The 19,937-nt window shown below is 56.7% G+C and overlaps 5 protein-coding genes across 5 annotated transcripts; 2 read left to right on the top strand and 3 right to left on the bottom strand.

Annotated features, from left to right (window-relative positions):
* Positions 1-4,421: 4,421 nt before the first annotated feature.
* On the bottom strand, positions 4,422-6,115 carry BO70DRAFT_426918 (beclin 1; the record flags this gene model as incomplete). Its single annotated transcript, XM_025547840.1, has 2 exons — positions 6,005-6,115; positions 4,422-5,935 (listed from the first exon to the last, which is right to left on the bottom strand). The coding sequence occupies exons 1-2, from the start codon at positions 6,087-6,089 to the stop codon at positions 4,422-4,424; spliced, it is 1,599 nt and encodes a 532-aa protein (XP_025402477.1). The 5' UTR covers positions 6,090-6,115.
* A 551-nt stretch (positions 6,116-6,666) lies between these two features.
* Positions 6,667-8,316, top strand: BO70DRAFT_285601 (Myb-like DNA-binding domain protein; the record flags this gene model as incomplete). Its single annotated transcript, XM_025539169.1, has 1 exon — positions 6,667-8,316. One exon carries the CDS (start codon positions 6,667-6,669, stop codon positions 8,314-8,316), a length of 1,650 nt encoding a protein of 549 aa, XP_025402476.1.
* Positions 8,317-8,488: 172 nt separating this feature from the next.
* BO70DRAFT_164820 (putative cysteine synthase) lies at positions 8,489-10,275 on the bottom strand. Its single transcript, XM_025538316.1, has 5 exons — positions 9,858-10,275; positions 9,720-9,779; positions 9,554-9,672; positions 8,888-9,504; positions 8,489-8,834 (listed from the first exon to the last, which is right to left on the bottom strand). The coding sequence occupies exons 1-5, from the start codon at positions 10,170-10,172 to the stop codon at positions 8,662-8,664; spliced, it is 1,284 nt and encodes a 427-aa protein (XP_025402475.1). The 5' UTR covers positions 10,173-10,275; the 3' UTR covers positions 8,489-8,661.
* A 539-nt stretch (positions 10,276-10,814) lies between these two features.
* BO70DRAFT_369027 (amidase signature enzyme) lies at positions 10,815-15,080 on the top strand (the record flags this gene model as incomplete). The annotated part of the gene is made up of 11 exons (XM_025544655.1): positions 10,815-10,839; positions 10,918-11,654; positions 11,702-11,899; positions 11,954-12,064; positions 12,535-12,997; positions 13,130-13,242; positions 13,386-13,558; positions 13,812-14,086; positions 14,251-14,426; positions 14,501-14,801; positions 14,962-15,080. 11 exons carry the CDS (start codon positions 10,815-10,817, stop codon positions 15,078-15,080), a joined length of 2,691 nt encoding a protein of 896 aa, XP_025402474.1.
* A 430-nt stretch (positions 15,081-15,510) lies between these two features.
* Positions 15,511-19,691, bottom strand: BO70DRAFT_369026 (indolepyruvate decarboxylase family protein; the record flags this gene model as incomplete). The annotated part of the gene is made up of 4 exons (XM_025544654.1): positions 15,511-17,031; positions 17,092-17,373; positions 17,711-19,441; positions 19,521-19,691. 4 exons carry the CDS (start codon positions 19,689-19,691, stop codon positions 15,511-15,513), a joined length of 3,705 nt encoding a protein of 1,234 aa, XP_025402473.1.
* Between the last annotated feature and the right edge of the window lie 246 nt (positions 19,692-19,937).

The following is a 19,937-nucleotide window of genomic DNA, read 5'->3' as shown; positions in this document are numbered from 1 at the left end:
ACTTCCCTGGCAAGTGACCCTCGACTTACTCAAAAAGCTTCCATGCATTGGACCTAGAAGGCGAGATGCACTAGGACGGCCTAGTGGCTTTTCTTCTGATATGGACGATATCGCCTACACCGTCTACCTCAAGCTGCCCCTCCCTCCCTCGCGCCCTCAGTCCCTCACTACCCTCAGTACCCTCGTTGCTCATGATGGAATATCCCTCCATGTGTATCTGTGTTACATCGGTAAGGATACCAGATACAGTAAAATACAGTCTGTAGACCGAAGCCAGGCTTTCCATTCTCTTTTGTGAGTGGTAGTATATCCCATTAGACGATAGTCCCTAGGTACTAGTTAGCTGTTTCATAGACCTTTCAAGCCATCATCACCAGTCACAGTCACAGTCGCAGTCACAGTCGCAGTCGCAGTCGCAGTCGCAGTCACAGTCTCACAGACCTCACATCCACATCCTCACTACCTACCTACCTAACTACCTACCTATAGTACCTACCTACCTCCCAGTAGCCTAGGTAGATAGCCTACTATTTAGCCCATGTACTCCGTATCTCATTCAGAATACCCATGCCCCAGATAAAACCATATAGACAGACAGACAGACAGACAGACAGAACCCCCATTCCCATTCTCATGGACTGAACTGAACCAAATGCAAAGCATACCGAAAAAAACCAACCAATCAATTCACAAGCGCTAAAGAGGAAAAAAAAAATCGTAGAAAAAAAAAGCAATACCCCTCCTCTCCCTCTCCCTCTCCCTCTCCCCTCCCCCCCTTTCAAAAAGCAAATCTTTCTTTCTTTCGATTTTTCTTTTTCTTTTCCTTTTCTCTTTTGGGGTTTGTTTTTTTTTTTTTGTTTGTTTCGTTTTATTTTCTTGCTCGGTTGATTTATTTTCTTTTGGAGAGGGGAAGAAAGAGAGAGAGAGAGAGAGAGAGAGAGAGAGAGAGAGAGGAAGAGGGGGGAGGGGGGGATGGAAGCCCGGGTTCCGGGGGAAAGTACTTACATGTAGGTACCTATGGACGTACGCATGTACCTACTTACTTTACCTACTACTAGGTATGTATGTATGTATGTATGTATGTATGTATATAGTATGTATGTATGTATGTACATAAGGTACGTATAGAACTATCTACTTCATACAGGTGTATAGTTATAGTACTCCGTACAGACATACCTAAGGTATGTTAGTAGTAAGTACCTAGGTTCAACCTGCGGTTGATAGTAGGATTAGTTAGGATATATAATTAGTAACGAGGTTATACTTCCATGTTTTTTCCCCCCCAGATATCTAGAAGTGTAAATGTAAATGGTAAGTAAGGGCTATCCTACTATCCAGCCGATGCACGTCTGATGTAATTACTATTTATGCTCACTACTGATACTAATACTCCGGTCCTTGGTTGAGGATGGGTGGTGGAGAGGGGAGTTGGCAGGGCAGGGCAGGGTAGGGTAGGTAGGGAGTGTGTTGTGTTGTGGTTAGGGGGGGGGGAAGGGGGAGAGGGCAACAGGAAGTTGGAACAGGGAGAGGAGAGGGCAAAGAAGGCAACCAGACCTGGTCTGGGCGGGCACTGGGTTATGTTGCTGGGCTATATGGGTTACAGGGCTACAGGGCTATAAGGCTACTGGGGGTGGTGGTTTGAGTGATGGAGCTGTGTAAGTATAGTAGTTATCTGTCTAGGTGTAGACTGTAGGTTATGGAACTGGGATTATGATTGTGATTGTGTTGGGGGTTACTTTGTTTGACTCGATTTTGTTTGGTCTGGGTCATGGATAGATTGATACTATAGGTATGTAGTATGTATATGGCTTGTAGATTGGAGAATGTATATATATATATCTACTTAGATACTTAGGGGATATAGGTAGGTACCAAGTATATAGGTAAGTTAAGGCAGACAAATTATGTACATATCTAGATTTATTTATACCCATACCCATACCTATACCTACACTGATAGCCTACATGTAGAGGTAGTAGCACCCGAACAAGTACCCGAATAACCGGGGTAAAGCAAAAAAAAAAAAAAAAAACTCCTTACTGAGATAGCCATAATAGCAGTACTCCATCATCCGTACCCTCATAAACATTTTGTAGTGAGTAAGTATCTATGTAGATAGATACTCCGTACTATGTAAGGATAAGTAAGTACCTAGGTAAGTGAGAAATCCATACAAAAGAAACAAGAACAGAAACAAGGTACCTACCTACCTACCTTACTGTACCTAGGCACGCACACGCCGGAAGAAAGAGGTACCACCCGAATCAAAGTACCGTACGTACGTACGTATGTACATCTCTTTACCTCAGGTAAAGTAGTACCTTGCTATTTACCTTACTACCAGGTACCTTGGTAGTACTTAATGTACAGTAGGAACTAGTTAAGTAAGGTACCTCTGACAAATACCATCTCTCTCTCTCTCTCTCTCTCTCCTTCAAACCCTGCCCCTAACTAAAGATTAATTGATTAATTGATTAATTAAATAACCAACCAACTGACTAACTAATTCCATCCACAGCTACAGAGCACAAAAGAAGCGAATCATCATTACAAAAAAGACGGAGGGGAAAATAGTAATATTAATAATAATAATAATAATAATACTAATAATAATAATAATAATTATAATAATAATCATCCGTAATAACGGTGCGGTGTGGGGGTTGTGATTTGCAGCGGGAAGGGAACGAACGAACTGACATGACAGACTAACTAACGAGATGGGCGGGCGAACTGGGGCGAGAATGGCCCTGCCCTGTCCTATGAGATCTTCTCCAGACGGCCAGAAACTATCTACTGTCTACTGAGTGGACAGAGACAGACAGACAGACAGACAGACCAGACAGGCTAATCACTAGTAGATACTTAAGGGACAGGGGGGTGGAGGAGACGCGACCATAAACATCCAGTGTGAATAAGTACAGTAGATAGTGCTTCCGAGGCTGTGTGTCTGACTGACAATGCCCTAATTGTATCAAGAGGAGGAGGGGAAAGGGAAGGAGAGAACAGACCAGACAGAAGACCAACTCGTGTAGCAGCCAGCCAGCCAGCCGGGGAACGGGCCGAAACATTCCTTCATCCCTCATCCCTCATCCCTCATCTCATCCTTCTCCTCTCCTCTCCTCTCCTCTTCCTCCTTTCGGCTTGACGTCTACCTAGGATCATCCTGGCCGGTGGCCCATCTGTAGGTAACTAGATATAACATTGCAGACCCAGCGCCATGGATCCGCACAATGTCCGAATCTTGGTGGCTGCATCTCTAGTTTCTTTGTTTTCTTTGTTGCCTCCCGCCGCGGCGTCAACCCTTTTTCGCCCTTTTTTCTTCTCTTTTCTTTTCTTTTCTGCTTTCCATTTTCCATTTTCCATTTCTGTTTTTATTTCATTTTGTTTATCCTTCCCTGTCCTCTGGTCTGGTCTGGTCTGGCTGGCCTGCATCGATGGGTCCAGTCCAACTCCAGGGGGCGTCCGGCAGAACCAGAACCAGAACCAGAACGATGCCTCCTCTCCCATGCAATCAAGGAAATGTGATCGGAAAGAAGCAACAAGCATGAGACAGTCGTGCAGTGGACGGACCCATGTGGCCCACCACTACCACTTCCTCTTCCTCTCTCACTCACTCACCCACTCACTCGCACTCATCGTAACGCAGGGGGGAAGGCGGAACATAAGCAGGTCCAAGAAATCCAATCCATGCCCGCCGGCCTCCAATCATGCATTAAGTCTTCTTCGCTTACGGGATGAGAGTCCTGTGTCAGGTCAGGCATCGGAGAGAACCAAAGATACGCCCGGCTAGACGACGATCTCCCGCCTCTTCTATCTACCTGGCCCCAAATTCAAAGGTCCGTCCCTCGAGGCGCACAAGGAGAGAGACAGACAAGAAGAGAGAGAGAGAGAGAGAGAACCGACCAGACTCCTGTGCATCCCTGTCTCAGCCCGCTTTGCCTAATGCCATTTCCGGAGTTGCCTTGACACCGGCTGGCTCGGGGATCGCGGCCCTCGCTCGGCGCCAGCCATGAGATAAGACAAAAGAGGCAATACGTAAATACCAACTACTGTGCTGTAGCGTTGATCACATGCTGCTATTCGCAATGCGCTTGAGGGCCGCGGGTGGCCATGCTACAGCCGCGTCACGCAAGGAAGAGAAGAGAGCACGCTGGCTGGATACATGCGGCGATGCCATCCCGCCAGCTCACCCGGCCGCTGTCCTCCCTCCATGTACCCCGGGCAGCTGCTGCGGTGCCGAGAAGGAACCATATCCCCAACGTCCCACTGTCAGCCGCATCGATAATGGGAGCCACTGTCCCCCCTCCTCATCCCGGGACCGTCAACCAGTAGGGCACCTGCCATGGCTACTCAAGGCGGGGAGGCTGCAGTCCATTTAATCCCGCACACTGTCGGTCTATCCCAAAGGCTAGCTTCACTTAGGAGGTGTCGGGCTGGGCGCGGGCACCCCGGCCTGCTCGCCTGCTGCAACCGCCGCAGCGGCCACCGCAGCGGAGTTGCTGGAGCCGGCACTAGCAACGTTGCTAGCATGCGCCAGCAGAAACTTACAACAGGTCAGGGTGTACTTGCACGCCCGGGTCCAGGTCTCGTCGTTCTGGTTGAAGCCCAGCTTGATGCTGGCGTCGCCAATCTTATCGCGTTTGATGGTGTACGGGAGCTTCAACCCAGGCACCGTGGCGTTGGCGTTGGCGCCCCGACGATTTGAGGGGGTCGGCGTCTTCTCCACAAATTCGCCTAGTTGACGTAAACATTCCAGGAACGCCACCATTCCTGCATCAAACCGGCGGTGAAGCCACGGGAGATTTAGTGGCAGCTCGCCGGACGAGTAAAGGTCGAGGAGGGTGATCTTCGGGGCCGCGGACGTCGCCGTTCCCCCCAGCGCGGACTGGGCCGGAGACGGTCGGGGCTGCTCGATCTTCTCGATTTTCGACGTAGAGCCCAGCGGCTTGATCTGGTAGCCTTGGAACTGGAAGCCCAGCTTGTCGGCGATGGTGGCCAGCAGGAGAGCGGTCTGGCCCCAGGCCGCATTGATTTCGGGCCAGTCCACCGATGGGTTCGTCAAGCGACCCAGCCGTAGACCGTTGATTGTTCCAAAGAAGCCGTCATGCCCGATGCAGAAGGCGTCGTTGTATACATTGGTGCGCTGTAGTCTCTCCAGCTGACGGGAATCATGGTCGTATTTCATATTCAGGGCGTCGCGTTCGTTCTGGAAATCCGACAGATCCAAGGCAAACGAGTTGCGGTCGCGCCAGAACTTCTCTTCCTCCAGGTCCAGCTGGCGCGATTCCTCTTCAAGCCCGGCGATCTCCTCGTCCAAGGCCGCCTTTTCCTTCTCCAACGCAAGGAGCTCCTCAAAGGCTGCTTGTTCCGCGTCCAGGGTTTCCTGCAGGGACTTCTGGGCTGCCTCAAGCTCTTCCGCCGTCGGCACGGAGGCGTTCAGGTTGCGCAGGAAGGAGATATACGCGTCCCGCTCCTTGGTGGAATCTACCAGTCGTTGCTGTAAGCCGTCCACGACCATCTCGGTGCATTCCGTGCAGATGGGGTGGTCAATGTCGGAGCGCGAGGATATGATGTCGAACAACCGGCTGGTCCGTTCGACCTGCTCCGCGAACGATCCCTCATCCGCCCCGCGATCATTAGTCGGAGGGTTGGCGGGGCGTTTGCTCGTGGACGGGCTGTCGCCGTTGGCACCGGAGACGCCATGCGGTAGCCCAACCTGGGACTCCGTCAGCATGACAAAGGACATGTTGCCACTATCCCCGCGGCCCAGCCTGGCGGGCTGGCGGGGGGGCGGGATCGATCGGCGATAGACGGGGGTGGTGGCATGCTTGGAGGCTCGGTCGTAGAGCTCTCGTCGGTCTTGCGGATAGGACGGTCGAGATGCAGGAGCTGGTCCCGGCTGGTCCGGAAGTGATTTACCTGTTGAGCCTGGGGGTGTCTGGTTAGGAGGATGCGGAGGGGGAGATAAGGTGGTTGGTAAGGTAGTGGGCTACTCACCGACCAGCAAGTCGAAAGCGGCGGGGTTGAGAGACTCCAGCGAGCCATCCAGCTTCAAGGGCGTCCGACACTTCTGGCAATACATGGTAGCGTCTCATGCATTCTGGTGTTGAATAGCGATGGAAGGGGGGAAGAGGGAGGAAGGAGGAAGGGAGGGAGTTTGGAGTTGCAGGCCGTCTGTCGGGTCTTCGATTCACGGGCGCGACGTCATGCGCCAACCCGCGCACCGCGTTTGACTCTTCTGTTTGTTTGATGCAGATTCAACCGATTGCCATTCCCCATGGAATATTGAATGCAGTCAATGCAGCTTGCAGTACAATCGCAGCCACACAGTTGCTGGAACAGACACCAAGTGGTAGTGGTATGTATGTCGATGGAGTTTGCAGCCTGTCCTGACTGTCTGTCCTCTCTGCTGTTACTCTGTTACTCAATCATCCACCACTCCACTCCTCCCTCGTCATCTCCTTCCTGTCAACTTCATCTCTCCTACGCGCATCTCCTCCCAATTACTGACACCTCACGAAGCTTCCCCAGAAGTACCACCACCAAGTACCTCCCCCCCAACCGTGTCACCCGGTCAACCCTCACGGCCTAGAATTCTCGAAATCTACCTCGGTTAATTCCCACCCAGCTTCCCAATTCCATTCACGCTGCAACAAACCATGGAGAGGCCTGCAAAACGGCCGCGCCTCTCCACAACCGTGGAACCAGAGGGCGAGGCCGACGACATCGACATTCACGAAGCGCGCGCCCAGAATGACCTCCGCCTGAAGTCGATCTTCGAGGGCATTTTTGAAAAATACGGCAAGGACTTTACGGAGGTGGGCGACGAAATCGATTTACAGTCCGGAAAGATAGTCATCAACAATGGCCACATCCAGGCAATGGACGGAGAAGATGACACTGGCGAGGGGAGTGGTTGGCTGTTCGAGACGGACCTGGCTGCACCTCCCGACCAGGAGGAAGCAGGCGACGACGGCTACAGCCATCTTCATCACGCCGATGCAGAAACCGGCGGTGATGGCGTTCCTCCACCGGCGGCCGCGATGCCATCGCAAACAGGACTGGTCGCGGCCCAGTCAAGCCAGACCCCGACGGACGAAGCAGCCAATGACGACCGCTCGAGCGTGGACTCGCTGCTGGACACGGCAGTATGCGTCCAGAACGACGCGGGCGCCTCTCGGGCCCGACAGGCCATGGCATACGCTCCAAGTAAGGCTGGCAGCGAAAAAGCAAATCCTGCGGCTGAAGCATCCGCCCAATCCAAGAGAGTCAAATTCAGTGAGGCGGTGGAGGCTATATGGCGCGTTCCTGAAATAAGCGGGGGGTTTTCTACACCTAGAGTGAATAGGTCACGTCCGGCACCGTCCCGCAATATTGTGCGCTCCCAGTCTCCACCGGGCACTGGCTCGCTGTGGGCGCTGCCTTGGTCCTCGCGACGGGGATCATCCGCGCAGAAGACTCGCGCGAGGAACCCCCAGGCCCAGAGGAAGCATCACTCCAGCCCCGTCGTGTGCGACTGGTCCTTTGCAGAGACTCCGGCCGGGGACGAATCCGACGACCCGTTGCAGGAGGACTACGAGCCCTCACCGACGCCCAAAGGGGGGAAAGGGGAAGGGCCGGGGGGGTCCGGGGTTCGACAAGGGAAGGCCAAGGGCGTTCTTTCGGTGAGCAGTCGTGCGGAAGAAGAACAGTGCGACCACTGCCAGCAATACTTTGCTCCCGCAGACTACATCGTCCATCTGAAACAGCTTCTTCTCTCCAAGCCAGAGGGACGACCCGATCAGGCAGACCCTCGTGCCGGGGGCACGCAGACAAACCCGGTCACTACGTCTGCGGCCAAGCCCAACCCTTCTGTCGCTACAGGGGAGGCGCCTACGGAGGATGCAACAACGGTCGATGACGATCCGTCGCCTACAAAGAAACGTTCCAGGACGTACATGAGCCCCGATGAGGCCCGGTTGATTGCTACGCTGAAGATAGGACAGAGCAAGAAGTGGAGCGAGATCCTCGCCCAGCTACCGCAAAAAACGGTGACCCAGCTGCAAAACTGGCATCGTATACACTGGATCGATCGCCGAGCGAACCCGTCCCCGTTAACCCGGCCGTGGACGGGGCCGGAGCGGGAGAAATTGGACCAACTGGCGGAGCAACGAGGGCTGGCCTGGCCCACCATCCGTGCAGAGCTGCGCGGGCGTCCCCATCCGGAGATCGAGTTCGAGCTATTGCGACGCTGGGCCGGGGAGGCGGACGTTCCGCACAAAGGAGACGGCAAGACGGCGACCAGATCGATGGGCAAGGACAAATCATGAGGCGGGTGGGCGGCGCCCGAGCCAGGATGCGATGCTGATGGCTGACATGCAGCCAGTCAGTGCGGAGATCGTCTCGCGCACGCATCCTCCCAGATGCCGGCACGACCCACTGGCGATGGGTGACAGCAGTCCGGGTAAGGCCGAGCGTGAAACCAGGTGCCCGGATTGATTTCTAGCCGGACCGGACACTAGCATCAGCTTCAGCCATGGCGGCCAGCCCGGTGACAGGCCAGCCCAGGGGCGCGAGCAAGGACCAGGCAGGGGTCGCCCGGGCCCGAGCTGGTTCTTTCACCTCTGCCTCCTTATCCCCGACGGCTTCATGGCCCAACCCCCGCGGTACGGTTCCTATTGGTCATCTTGTGCATTGAGGACGTCCTCGAGCTGCGTATCTACGGCGCCACCAACATCTCCGGCCTTGGCCCAGAACCGGGACAGATGCCTGGACCCAGAGTCCGACAGCACCGTCACGATCCGGTGGCCAGGACCGAGCTTCATGGCGGTCTTGACAGCGGCAAAACCTGGAGGCAATTAGCACATGGCTCCGCAGGCATGCATCTCAGACGACACTTACAGTTCACGGCGCTGCTACTGCCGACAAAGAGGCCGTCCTTCTCGACCAGCCACCGCGCCATGGCCAGCGCCTGGGCGTCGGTCACCCTGACAGCGTCGTCGACTAGCTCTTTGCCCGCCTCGAAATTCGCGGTCACCCGGTTGATCCCGATGCCCTCGACGATGGTATCGACCTGTCTCCGTCTCCGCGTGCCCTCCCGCTCCTTGTAATCAAACATGACGCCAAAGCGGACCCGGTTGTACAGCCCGCTGCCCTGCGGGTCCGCCAGCACGACATGCAAGTTGGGGATCTTGGGTTTCAGGAAGAGGGCCACGCCGGAGATCGTGCCGCCCGTCCCCGCGCCCGCAACGAACGCGTCCAGCCGGCCGTCGCACTGCGCATAGATCTCAGGCCCCGTGCCGCTGAAGTGGGCGCGCCAGTTGGCCTCGTTCTCGAACTGGTCGGCGAAGAAGCCCGTGCCCTGGGCGGCGGACGCGGTCTGGGCCTGCGCCAGAGCCCGCGCGCGGTTGACGAAGTTGTCTTTCTCGACGATGGGGGCGGGGGGGACGCGGTCCACGATGGCGCCCAGTTTCAGGAGCAGGTTGGACTTTTCGATCGCTTGGTCGGATGGCATACAGCTGGGAGGGTCAGCATACGAGACTGTACATATAGACTACGGAGACGAACATATGCGCGAGATAGCCTTTGGCGCGGGCCAGGGACGCCAACGAGATCCCCGTTGACCCGGACGTGCCCTCGTAGATCGTGTCGCCCGAGTGCGGGCTCAGGATGCCATGCTCTTCGGCCTGTGGATCGTGAGTGGGGGATTGTCCATAGACAGACGCATACATACTATTTGAATCATACTCAGCGCCACGCGATCCTTGGAGCTCTGTCCGGCTCCGTTTAGAAACTGGCACTGTCAGCTACGTCCGCCGTGGAAACAAACCTCCATCATAATACTCCTCAGTAGAAGAAAAGAAGAACCTACCTCCGCCTTCCCCAGAATCTCACACCCCGTCGCATCCGACAGCGACTTGATCCTGAACAACGGCGTGTTCCCGATACACCCCTCGATACCCTCCGCGATGGCCGGCGGACCAGGTCTAGCACTTAATGCATCGTCCGGGGAGTCTGACCATGCTGGCGACGAGGACTGTGAGTCCGACTGTGAGTCCGACTGCGACAGCTGATACTCCCGCACGCGGCGTTCCAGCTCGGGGTAGACCAGATCCTTGAAGCCCAGGGTGAGCAGGACGCCCGCGACAAAGGCCGTGCCGATGCAGACGCGCGCGTGGTCGTCCATTTTGGCTTACTGGGACCAGTGGGACCAGTTGGACCAGTTGGACCAGTTTGGTGGGTCAAAAATTGGTGAGGAGGTTGCTTGAATTATTCCCGAATTGAAGGAGATTCGGTGTTGCGGACGGAGAAAAGCGACGCTCGGGCCAACTTCTGCTCTTCTTCTTCTTCCAGAGCCGCTCTCCGCTACGCTGATCCAGTGATTTGCGGGCACTTGTCTGTCTGTCTCTCTCACTCTCTCTTCTCCCCCAACCAACCAACCACACCAACCACACCCAATTCATGCCCCCCAGTCTAGTACAAAGTACTTAAGTCCATGGACTCCCCCGTCCTCAACCAGCTGTTCCGTCAGCTCTTCCGCCATCCCGCCTGTCGGTCATCGCTGCGCTCCTCGGCAGCCCGCCGCCCGGGCTATGCGCGCCTGGCCACGCCCGCCGCACGCCAGCAATGTCGCCCGTTCCTGACGCGACTGACGGGCAAGAAGGAGGATAAGGAGGCCAAGAAGCAGGATGTCACGTCCGGGGTGCTTTGGAATCGACGCGAGTTCGTTCGCAAGGACTACGATCTCCTCACGGAGGAGCTGCGGTCGACGCCGCTGGTTACGGCGAAGGAGATACGCAGGGGGAGGGAGAGGCCCAAACAGGTCAAGATGTTGACGAGGGAGTTTATTGATGGTATGTCTGGCTTTCTTTTGGGGAGGGGGGTGGTGGTTGAGAGGGAATGACCGCTAATCCGGGGTCTGGCGGGTGCAGACAGCTTATACAACATGAACTACGGCTACTTCTCGAAACACGCGACGATCTTCAGCCCGGGCGACCCGTTCTACTTCAACGAGATCGAGGACGGACCGGCCTTCCACCGGATGCTGGGCCAGCGGTACGAGGAGTTCGAGGACCGGCTGGACGCGGAGCACCCGGACGAGTCGCGACAGCTGTGGCACACGCCGACGGAGCTGTTCCGGCCGTACTACGGCGAGACGATTGCGCGGTACCTGGTGTCGAACTACAAGCTGACGCTGTACCCGTACCACGACCTGATCATATACGAGATGGGGGCGGGCAACGGCACGCTGATGATGAACATCCTGGACTACATCCGCGACACCGACTACGAGGTGTACCAGCGGACCAAGTTCAAGATCATCGAGATCTCGCCCGCGCTGGCCTCGCTGCAGATGCAGAACCTGACGGCCTCGCTGGACGCCGCGGGCCATCGCGACCACGTCGAGATCGTCAACCGCTCCATCTTCGACTGGGACACCTACGTCCACTCGCCCTGCTTCTTCCTCGCCCTCGAGGTGTTCGACAACTTCTCCCACGACGCCATCCGGTTCGACACCCGCACCGGTCTGCCGCAGCAGGGCGGCGTGCTGATCGACGCCGACGGCGAGTTCCACGAGTACTACAACAGCCAGCTGGACCCGGTGGCCAAGCGGTTCCTGCGCGTGCGGCAGGCGGCGGCGCGGAGGGCGACGGGCGCCCCGGCGGCAGTCTGGCGATGCCTCTGCGGCGGCTGCGCAGCCATCTGCCGTTCCAGGAGAAGTACCGCTACACGCCGCCCGAGTACATCCCCACGCGGCTGATGCAGTTCTTCGACATCCTGAACACGTACTTCCCGGCGCATCGGCTGATCGCCAGTGACTTCAGCTCGCTGCCGGATGCGGTGCCAGGGACGAACGCGCCGGTGGTGCAGACGCGGTATAAGCGGCGGACGGTGCCGGTGTCGACACCTTTTGTAAGATATTCTTCTTGTTTTTGCTTCGTCATCATCTCTCTAACGGTGGCGCAGGTGTACCAAGGCTACTTCGACATCTTCTTCCCGACGGACTTCAACATGATCGAGGACCTGTACCGGGCGATCACGGGCAAGCTGACGCAGGTGGTCAGTCACGGCGACTTTGTGGAGCGGTGGGCGTATATTGAAGATACGGAGACGAAGAACGGCGAGAACCCGTTGTTGGGCTGGTACAAGAACGCCAGCATGTTGATGACGGTGTAGTGTAGGGTAGTGTATTATATTATATTATATTATATTATGATATTATCTGCAGGTTCTGACTGGGTTCGCGTGTGTCTGGTGGTCTGTATCTGGACGGGCCTCGGCCGAGTCGTGGACCTGGTCTGGTCTGGACTGGCCATCCGAGCGTGAGGGGAACAAACATCGGGGATCTCCCCGCATCAACTGATGTTTGATTCAACTATCGGGGTAGATACGAGGCTGTGTGCTGATAGACCCTGCTTGTCGTGATTGGCAGCGGCCAACTATCTTGATAACCTCCATCTACCGGGTTATAAGCCTCCCCAGCCCTCCCCAGTCCTCCCCCTCCTTCCCCTCCTTCCCCCTCCCTCCCCATCCCACAACCACCCAAGAAACCACCCACAACTCCATCCAACATGACCATCCCCCCCTGGAAACCAACCGTGTACAAAAAGCGCGCCGCCCAACTCGCCGCCATCCCGCCCGCCTGGCACATCCCGACCCCAGAAGACAACACCAACAACACAAACCCCCTCACCACCATCCAAACCAGCCACCTCCTCACCCCCGACGAACACAAATGGACCTCCACCTCAGACACGCCCACTCTACTGGCCAAGCTCGCCTCCCGCGAGATCACCTCCGTGCAACTGACCACGGCCTTCTGCAAGCGCGCGGCCCTCGCGCAGCAGCTGACCAAGTGTCTGACGGAGATCTTCTTTGAGAGGGCGCTGGCCAGGGCGAAGGAGTTGGATGAGGTGCTGGAGAGGACCGGGGAGACGGTGGGTCCGTTGCATGGGTTGCCGGTGTCGGTGAAGGATCGGTTTGATGTGGAGGGGTGGGATACGAGTGTTGGTTCGTATATCTTTATCTATATCTATAGCTACAGCTACAGCTACAGCTACAGCTATATCTTTTTGTAGTTGTTGGTTAGGGGGGTGGATGATGGTGGTGATGATGATGGCTAACATGTTGATCATACTATAGGCTGGGTAGGACTCTGTGGGAAACCGGCGACCAGCTCGGATTCGATTGTCACGTTGCTCGAGAAGATGGGCGCCGTGTTGTATGTGAAGACGAATGTGCCGCAGTCTTTGATGGTATATCCCATTCTATACTCACCTATACTCATCTATACCCATCTATACCCATCTATACCCATCTATACCCATCTATACCCATCTATACCTCTACTCTACCATCCACCTCTACATAATCCCACCCCACTGATCATAAAATGCAGATGTCCGACTCCTATAACCACGTCTTCGGTCAATCCGTCAACGCCTTCAACGCGCAGCTCATCTCCGGTGGCAGTTCCGGGGGCGAAGGCGCCCTCGTCGGTACGGGGGGCAGCGTCCTCGGTATAGGAACGGATATCGGTGGCTCGATTCGCATCCCTGCCAATCTTCAGGGGTTGTATTCGATCTGTCCGTCTGCGGGACGCGTGCCGTGGGATTGTTCTTTGTATGTCATCTATTATCTATCCATCCATCCATCCATCCATCCATTCATCCATCTTTCAACCTTTCACCTACCAACAAAACAACACATATCCAGACGAGATGGGATGGAATTGAGTGGAATGGAATGCAATGAACCACCCCCAAATAATAGTAAAAAAAAAAAAAAAAAAGAGAGATGAACAAAACTAACACCAACCTAATAGTCAACACCAACACTACCTCGTCCCCCCCGTCGCCGGCCCCATGGCCCGCAGCCTCCCCACAATCGAACACTTCATGCAATCCCTGCTGGACTCCGAGCCCTGGACCCTCGATCCCACCTGTCTCCCCATCCCCTGGCGCAGGGACCTCGCCGCGAAACCGGCCCGGAAACTCCGGCTGGGGATCATCTATGATGACGGGGTGGTGAAGCCCCAGCCGCCGATCGCGAGGGCAATGCGCGAGACGGCGCGCAAGTTGGTGGATGCGGGGCATGAGGGTATTCTTTCTCTCCTCTCTCTCTCTCTCTCTCTCTCTCTCTCTCTCTCTCTCTCTCTCCTTTCATCCAGATATATGAACACGAACATGAACACAACACCACACAACCCAACCATAATCCACCAATGACACAACTACAACTGATGAATCTATGATATGGGATAGTAATCGAATGGGACACAACCCTCCACACAACCGGCACCGCCCTCTGGACCAAATCCATCCTCGCCGACGGCGGCGCCCACTGTCGCCATCTATGTGATATCGTCGGCGAGCCACTGATCGAGGGGATGGTGGTGGGGGGCCCGGATGATGAGTTGACTATTGCTGAGCGGGAGGAGGTATGTCCCTACCCTAATATACACCTAATACTATACATATCCCTCAACCCCAACTAATTAAAAAAAAAAAATAGCTCGAAAAAACCACCCAAACCTACCGAACCCAATACCTCACCCAATGGACGACCAGCCAAATCGACGCGCTGATCATGCCCGTCACCCCCTGGGTGGGCTACACGCCCAAGACCTGGGTCAAGAGCCACCAGTGGCTCGGGTATACCGCGCTGTGGAATCTGCTGGATTACGCGGCCGTCACGGTGCCGGTTACTTTTGCTGATAGGGATCTCGATGGGGCGGGTGGGCAGGAGTGGGAGAGTTGGGTTGCTCATGGGGCGGTTGTGAGGGGGGTGGCGGATGGGTTTAATTGGGGTCAATGTACGTCTCTCTATTTTCTTTCTTTCTTTCTTTCTTTCTTTCTTTCTTTCTTTCTTTCTTTCTTTCTTTCTTTCTTTCTTCCTTTCTACTGTTGAGTTCACGGAGACAGGGTGAGGTGAGGTGATGTGATATGAGCTGACGATATCCCGTGAATACTTAGATGACGTCGATCTGGTACAGGGGATGCCGATTACCGTGCAGATTGTGGGGGGCAGGTTTGGGGAGGAGAAGGCGGTTGCGGTGGCGAGGGTGTTGGATGAGTTGAATGGAGTGAATTAGGATATACATACATATATATACACATATACACATATATACATCTATATATAGTATAAAGGAGGATGTGGGGGAGTAGTATTAGTTTGTTCTTTTTCTTCAAATTGCGTGGTGTAGTGTCGTGTTGTTAACTAGTACTAAAGAGGTTCAGGTTGGGTTCAGGTTAAGTTCAGGATGGGTTCAAGTTCATGGGAATAAGTTGACTAGTAGGTTGGGTGAGTTGATTGGTACTATATATAGTAAGTAGTCTGCAAGGTAGGTGAGTACGTGAATAGCTAATGGGGTGGGGATGGGGATACGGTATATAAATTAAACAATATGCTATCGATAGTCATTCTCTCATACGTAAAAAAAAAATCTATAAATATCCCTTATGAATCTCTGAAATCCCATATACACCTACACCTCCTACGCCTCCTACCCTACAGCGAAACTACAGCTTCGCCTCCCCCTGCCACGCAAACCCAATCTTCTTCCCGATGCCCGGCTCAACAATCACATTAACCACCGTCACAGCATCACTCCGGAAGCCCTCACGCGTAGCCGTCTCCAGCTCCTCCTCATTCCTTACAAAATACCCCTTCCCGCCACACATCTCCGCCAGCATCTCATAGCGCGTCTCATACAACAGACTCGTCGAGCGAAGCCCCTTCTTCCCCTCATCCGACTTGGTATCATTCGCCATGGTCTGCTGCTGGAGCGTCCTCCAGGCGTCCTCGGACGTGGTGTCCCCGTGGTAGATACCCGAGTTATTGATCACGAAGATCAGCGCGGGGATGCGGTAGCGGGCTAGCGTCTCGATCTCCATTGCACTAAACCCGAAGGCGCTGTCGCCTTCGAAGGCGACGATCTTCTTGGGCGGGGATCCGGGGACGTTGTATGCTTCGTGCGCCGCGACGATGTAGCCCATACCCACGCCCATGGTGGCGTACGTGCCGGCGTCGAGGCGCTGGCGGGGGTGGTTGAGCGGGAAGATCGAGCGGGAGATGTCCATTGTGTTGGCGCCCTCGGAAACATACACGATATTGCCGGCCTCGCAGGGGGTCAGCGAGTTGAGGGTTGTCTTGATGAGGTGGTATGCGCGCTGGTAGGTGAGCGGGGCGTTGGGCGGGGTGGCCCGCAGAGCGGCCTTCTGGGCCTTGTCCTCGTTCTTCTTCGCTGATGCGGCGAGCGCGGAGGGGAACCCGTCAACGGCGGGGGCGTATCTCCAGCTCGACAGGGCCGTGGCGAGTTGGTCCACCACCAGACCGATGTCCCCGAGGATCCCGAGCTCGGCGGTGCCCGCGTTGCGTCCGATTTCCTCTGCGCTGATGTCTACCTGGATGATCTTGGCTGTGGGGGACCATTTGGGCGACTCGCCGAAGTGCAGGATCCAGTTGAGGCGCGCGCCGAGGACCACGACCACGTCGGCGTTCTTGAGCGCGGCGCTGCGGGCGCTGGAGGCGTTGAGCGGGTGCGAGTCCGGCACGACGCCCTTGCCCATCGGGGTCGGGAGGAAGGGGATCTGCGTTTGCTCGACGAGGCGGTTGATGCCCTGTTCGGCGCGCGCGTAGGCGGCGCCCTTCCCGAGGATGAGCAGTGGCGAGCGGGCGGTGCGGAGGAGTTGCGCGGCTTTGAGGATCAAGGCCGGGTCGCCGGCTGGTTTCGGGGGCGAGGGCACACGCAGGGTTTCTGGTGCGGGGAGACGGTGTCCAGACGGGGATTTGCCCTGGATGATGTCTGCAGGGAGGTCGACGAAGGTCGGCCCGGGACGACCGTACCAGCACGTTCTGTAGGCATTCTTGACGGCGCCCGGGATGAAGTCGAGGGAGGAGGCGCGGACGGCGAGCTTGGTGTGCGGGGTGAGGAGCGAGATGGCGTCGAGCTCCTGGAAGGCTCCTTTGGTGATGCCAGTGGTTTCGGCCGAGCCGGCGAGCACGAGGAGAGGGAAGTTGTTCGCAGACGCGTTTCCGATCTGGCCGGATGGGATGAGGTTAGCCCAGGCCAAGGCAGCCTAGCGAGACAGACGACTTACCCCGGCCATCGTATGGAGAACCCCGGGCCCTCCGACCACCAGGCACACGCCCGGCTGGCCCGTCATATAGCCGTACACGCTGGCGGCATAGCTGCAGGCCTGCTCGTTGCGGAAGGCCACGAAGCGAATGCCCAGGTTGATGGCTTCTTCGGCAATCTCGACCACGGGGATGCCGACTATGCCGAAGATCACGGTCACCCCCAGATCGCGCAGCGTCCGGGCAATGAGCTGAGCGCCGGTGAATGCAGCAGCCATGGTGGTGGGGTGTGGATGGATCCAAGGCTGGCTGCTCAGCAGTCCAGAAGATGAAGCGGAGAGAAAGCTGGGGAAGAGTTGGTTGGGGAAGTTGGAGGAAGTTCGATGCCGAGGCACAACAACCCCGATGACGCAGCAGACACCCCAGGCTCCCACTGCTGCCTGCCTGCCTGCATACATACAAACGGGCTACAATTTCATGGCTTATGTATAATTATAGTAAACATCATCGTCATCATCATCCTCCTCCTCAGACGAAATGGCATCATCCCAGCTAGAATTCAAACTCCTTCCGGAACACATTCACATCCATGCCCGCCACCACCTGGTCGGACAGATCCCGCCGTCCCATCTGCGTGAACACGCGCCGCAGCGTGTCGAACAGGTTGGTGCTCTGGTTCTGGCTGACGTGGAGCATGCGCTCCAGCTGCTCGTCGTCAATGTCGCCGTCGCCGCCTCCGACGATCTCGCGTGCCCGCTCGCGGCCCTCCTGCTCGACCACCCGGTGCATCGACAGCGCCCCCAGCAGGTGCTGCGCCGCCTCCGGGAAGCACCCGATGTTGATGCACGAAACCCCCAGGTTGTAGCGCGCCCGCACGAAGTTGGGGTTGATGTTCAGCGCCTGCTCGTACGCCTCGATGGCCTCCTCGGAGCGGCCCGAGTTGGCCAGCGTGGCTCCGAGCCGGTTCCACAGCAGGTGCAGCTGCTCCTGCTGGTTCGTCGTGCCAGACTCCGTAGACGCCAGCGCCGCCGAGAAACAGTCAACCGCCTTGTCGTACTCCTCCGCACAGTAGAACAGGACACCCAGACCGACCTGCACGTCCGGGTCCATCTGCGCTCCGGACGGGGACAGCTGCGCAGCCTGGATGAACAGATCGGTGACCCGGTCGTGGAGAAGCTGCCGATCCGTGAATCCCAGATCCGCATCCGAGGACACATCCTTGGGGTCGATGATCTGGGGGTACTTGGCGGAGAGCCAGTGCTCGAGGGTGCGGTAGGCGGTGGAGTCGTAGCCCTCGTTGGTGTAGGAGACAGCCAGCCCCATCAGCGCGTCCAGGTTGTTGGGGTCGATCTTGAGGGCCTGCTCCAGCGCCCTGATCGCGGGCAGTTCCTTCTCGTTCTGCGCCTGAGCCGATCCCAGCATCGTCCAGGCCTGCACATGCTGGGGATCCTTCTGCACCGCCGCCTCAAACGCCAGGGCAGCCAGCGAGAGATTACCACCCTCCCGCATGATCTTGACGCCCTCCTCGAACGGATTGGTCACGTTGCGGAACACGTTATCCTCCTCGAACATGTAATCGCCCAGCTGAGGGTTACGGAACCGAGTGTTCAGGGTATCGAATCCTTCCCACTCGTCCATATCACCCGTGTGGAGATTCTCCTCGATATTGAAATCCGTCTCTCCCTCGGCCAGTTTCCTATTGAACGCGGTCTCAGCTTGGACCCTCTCCCACACGCTCTCAAAAGCCCCGTAGTCATGATCCTGTCCGGGGCGGGTGGTAAAGGGAACTGACCTGTCCAGATCATTCAGCTCCGCCTCGACAGCGGCATTGGCCTCGTCGTCCAGCGTGGTATTCTCCACCGTCTCCATCTCCGCAAACTGCGCCTCCCAGTTCTCATCATCCAGCTCCACCATCCGCCCTTTACCCTTATCCTGCGTCGCCGCTTCCGCCGGCTGCTGCTGCTGCATCCCCATCGGCCCAAACCCCGGCTGATGCATCATCCCCATGCCCCCCATGCCCATATACCCACCCATGCCCATGGGGCGCTGATACCCCCCGAGCATGGGGGACTGGGCGGCCGGCACGGACCCCGCCGTCTGCGGTATACCGGCTCGACTCTGCTGCTGAAACCGTGCAAACTCGGCCGGGGTGAATCCCGCCCCGTTGTTCATCACGGGACCGTTGGGCCCAGCAAGGGTGGCCCCCATGCGGACATGCTGACTCGCGTCGAACTCAGCCGCCCAGCCCGGCGAGCCCGTCCGGGGCGGGGTGGTCTGGAACTGATCGAGCTCGCGTCGGAGGTGTTCCATCGCAAACGGTTGAGGGGCGGCTCCGGGTATTTGGCCGGGTTGTTGGGCGAACTCGTCCATCATCTGTAGGTCATTCCGGATATCACTTGTTAGACTGACTGGCTGGCTTGGCTGTCATTCAGCTGGGCTTGTCGACTCGTACCTGATCTTGTGTCCCCATCATTCCCCGCGACCGCATGCCCTCTTGCATGCCGCCCGGGCCGCGTCCGACCAGCCGGTCGCGCTGTAGTGATTTATCATCCTGGACATGCTTGGTGAACTGCGTCAACGGGTTTCCCGCCGTAGAGCACTCGGCGCCACCGAGGAACGACATGTTGTAGCGGGGTGGGGGTGTGGGTGTGGGTGTGGGTGTGGCGATTCGGTTATAGTGTTACCATGCGTATATCACAGGAGGAGAGGAAAGGTCGCTGTGAATGGATACAGAATAGGGGAAGACAGGGAGTTGACCGAGGAGGAGGAGGAGGAGGAGGAGGAGGAGGAGGGCAGCTCCAGCGCCGAACGTGGGGTTTCCGGGCGGAAACATGCCGAGGCTCCCCGGCAGTCACGTGGTCCGAGATGG

The sequence above is a fragment of the Aspergillus heteromorphus genome, assembly GCF_003184545.1.
Source record: "Aspergillus heteromorphus CBS 117.55 chromosome Unknown BO70scaffold_4, whole genome shotgun sequence".
Classification (NCBI taxonomy): domain Eukaryota; kingdom Fungi; phylum Ascomycota; class Eurotiomycetes; order Eurotiales; family Aspergillaceae; genus Aspergillus; species Aspergillus heteromorphus.
Note: the sequence above shows the minus strand (reverse complement) of the source record. Positions and strands in the feature narration are given on the sequence as shown.

Coding starts and splice junctions, on each gene's coding strand:
- BO70DRAFT_164820 (XM_025538316.1), bottom strand. CDS start 10,172: ATGGACGACCACGCGCGCGTCTGCATCGGCACGGCCTTTGTCGCGGGC. Junction 9,505..9,553: donor AAAGGCTATCTCGCGCATAT/GTTCGTCTCCGT, acceptor TGACCCTCCCAG/CTGTATGCCATCCGACCAAG. Junction 8,835..8,887: donor CAGTAGCAGCGCCGTGAACT/GTAAGTGTCGTC, acceptor AATTGCCTCCAG/GTTTTGCCGCTGTCAAGACC.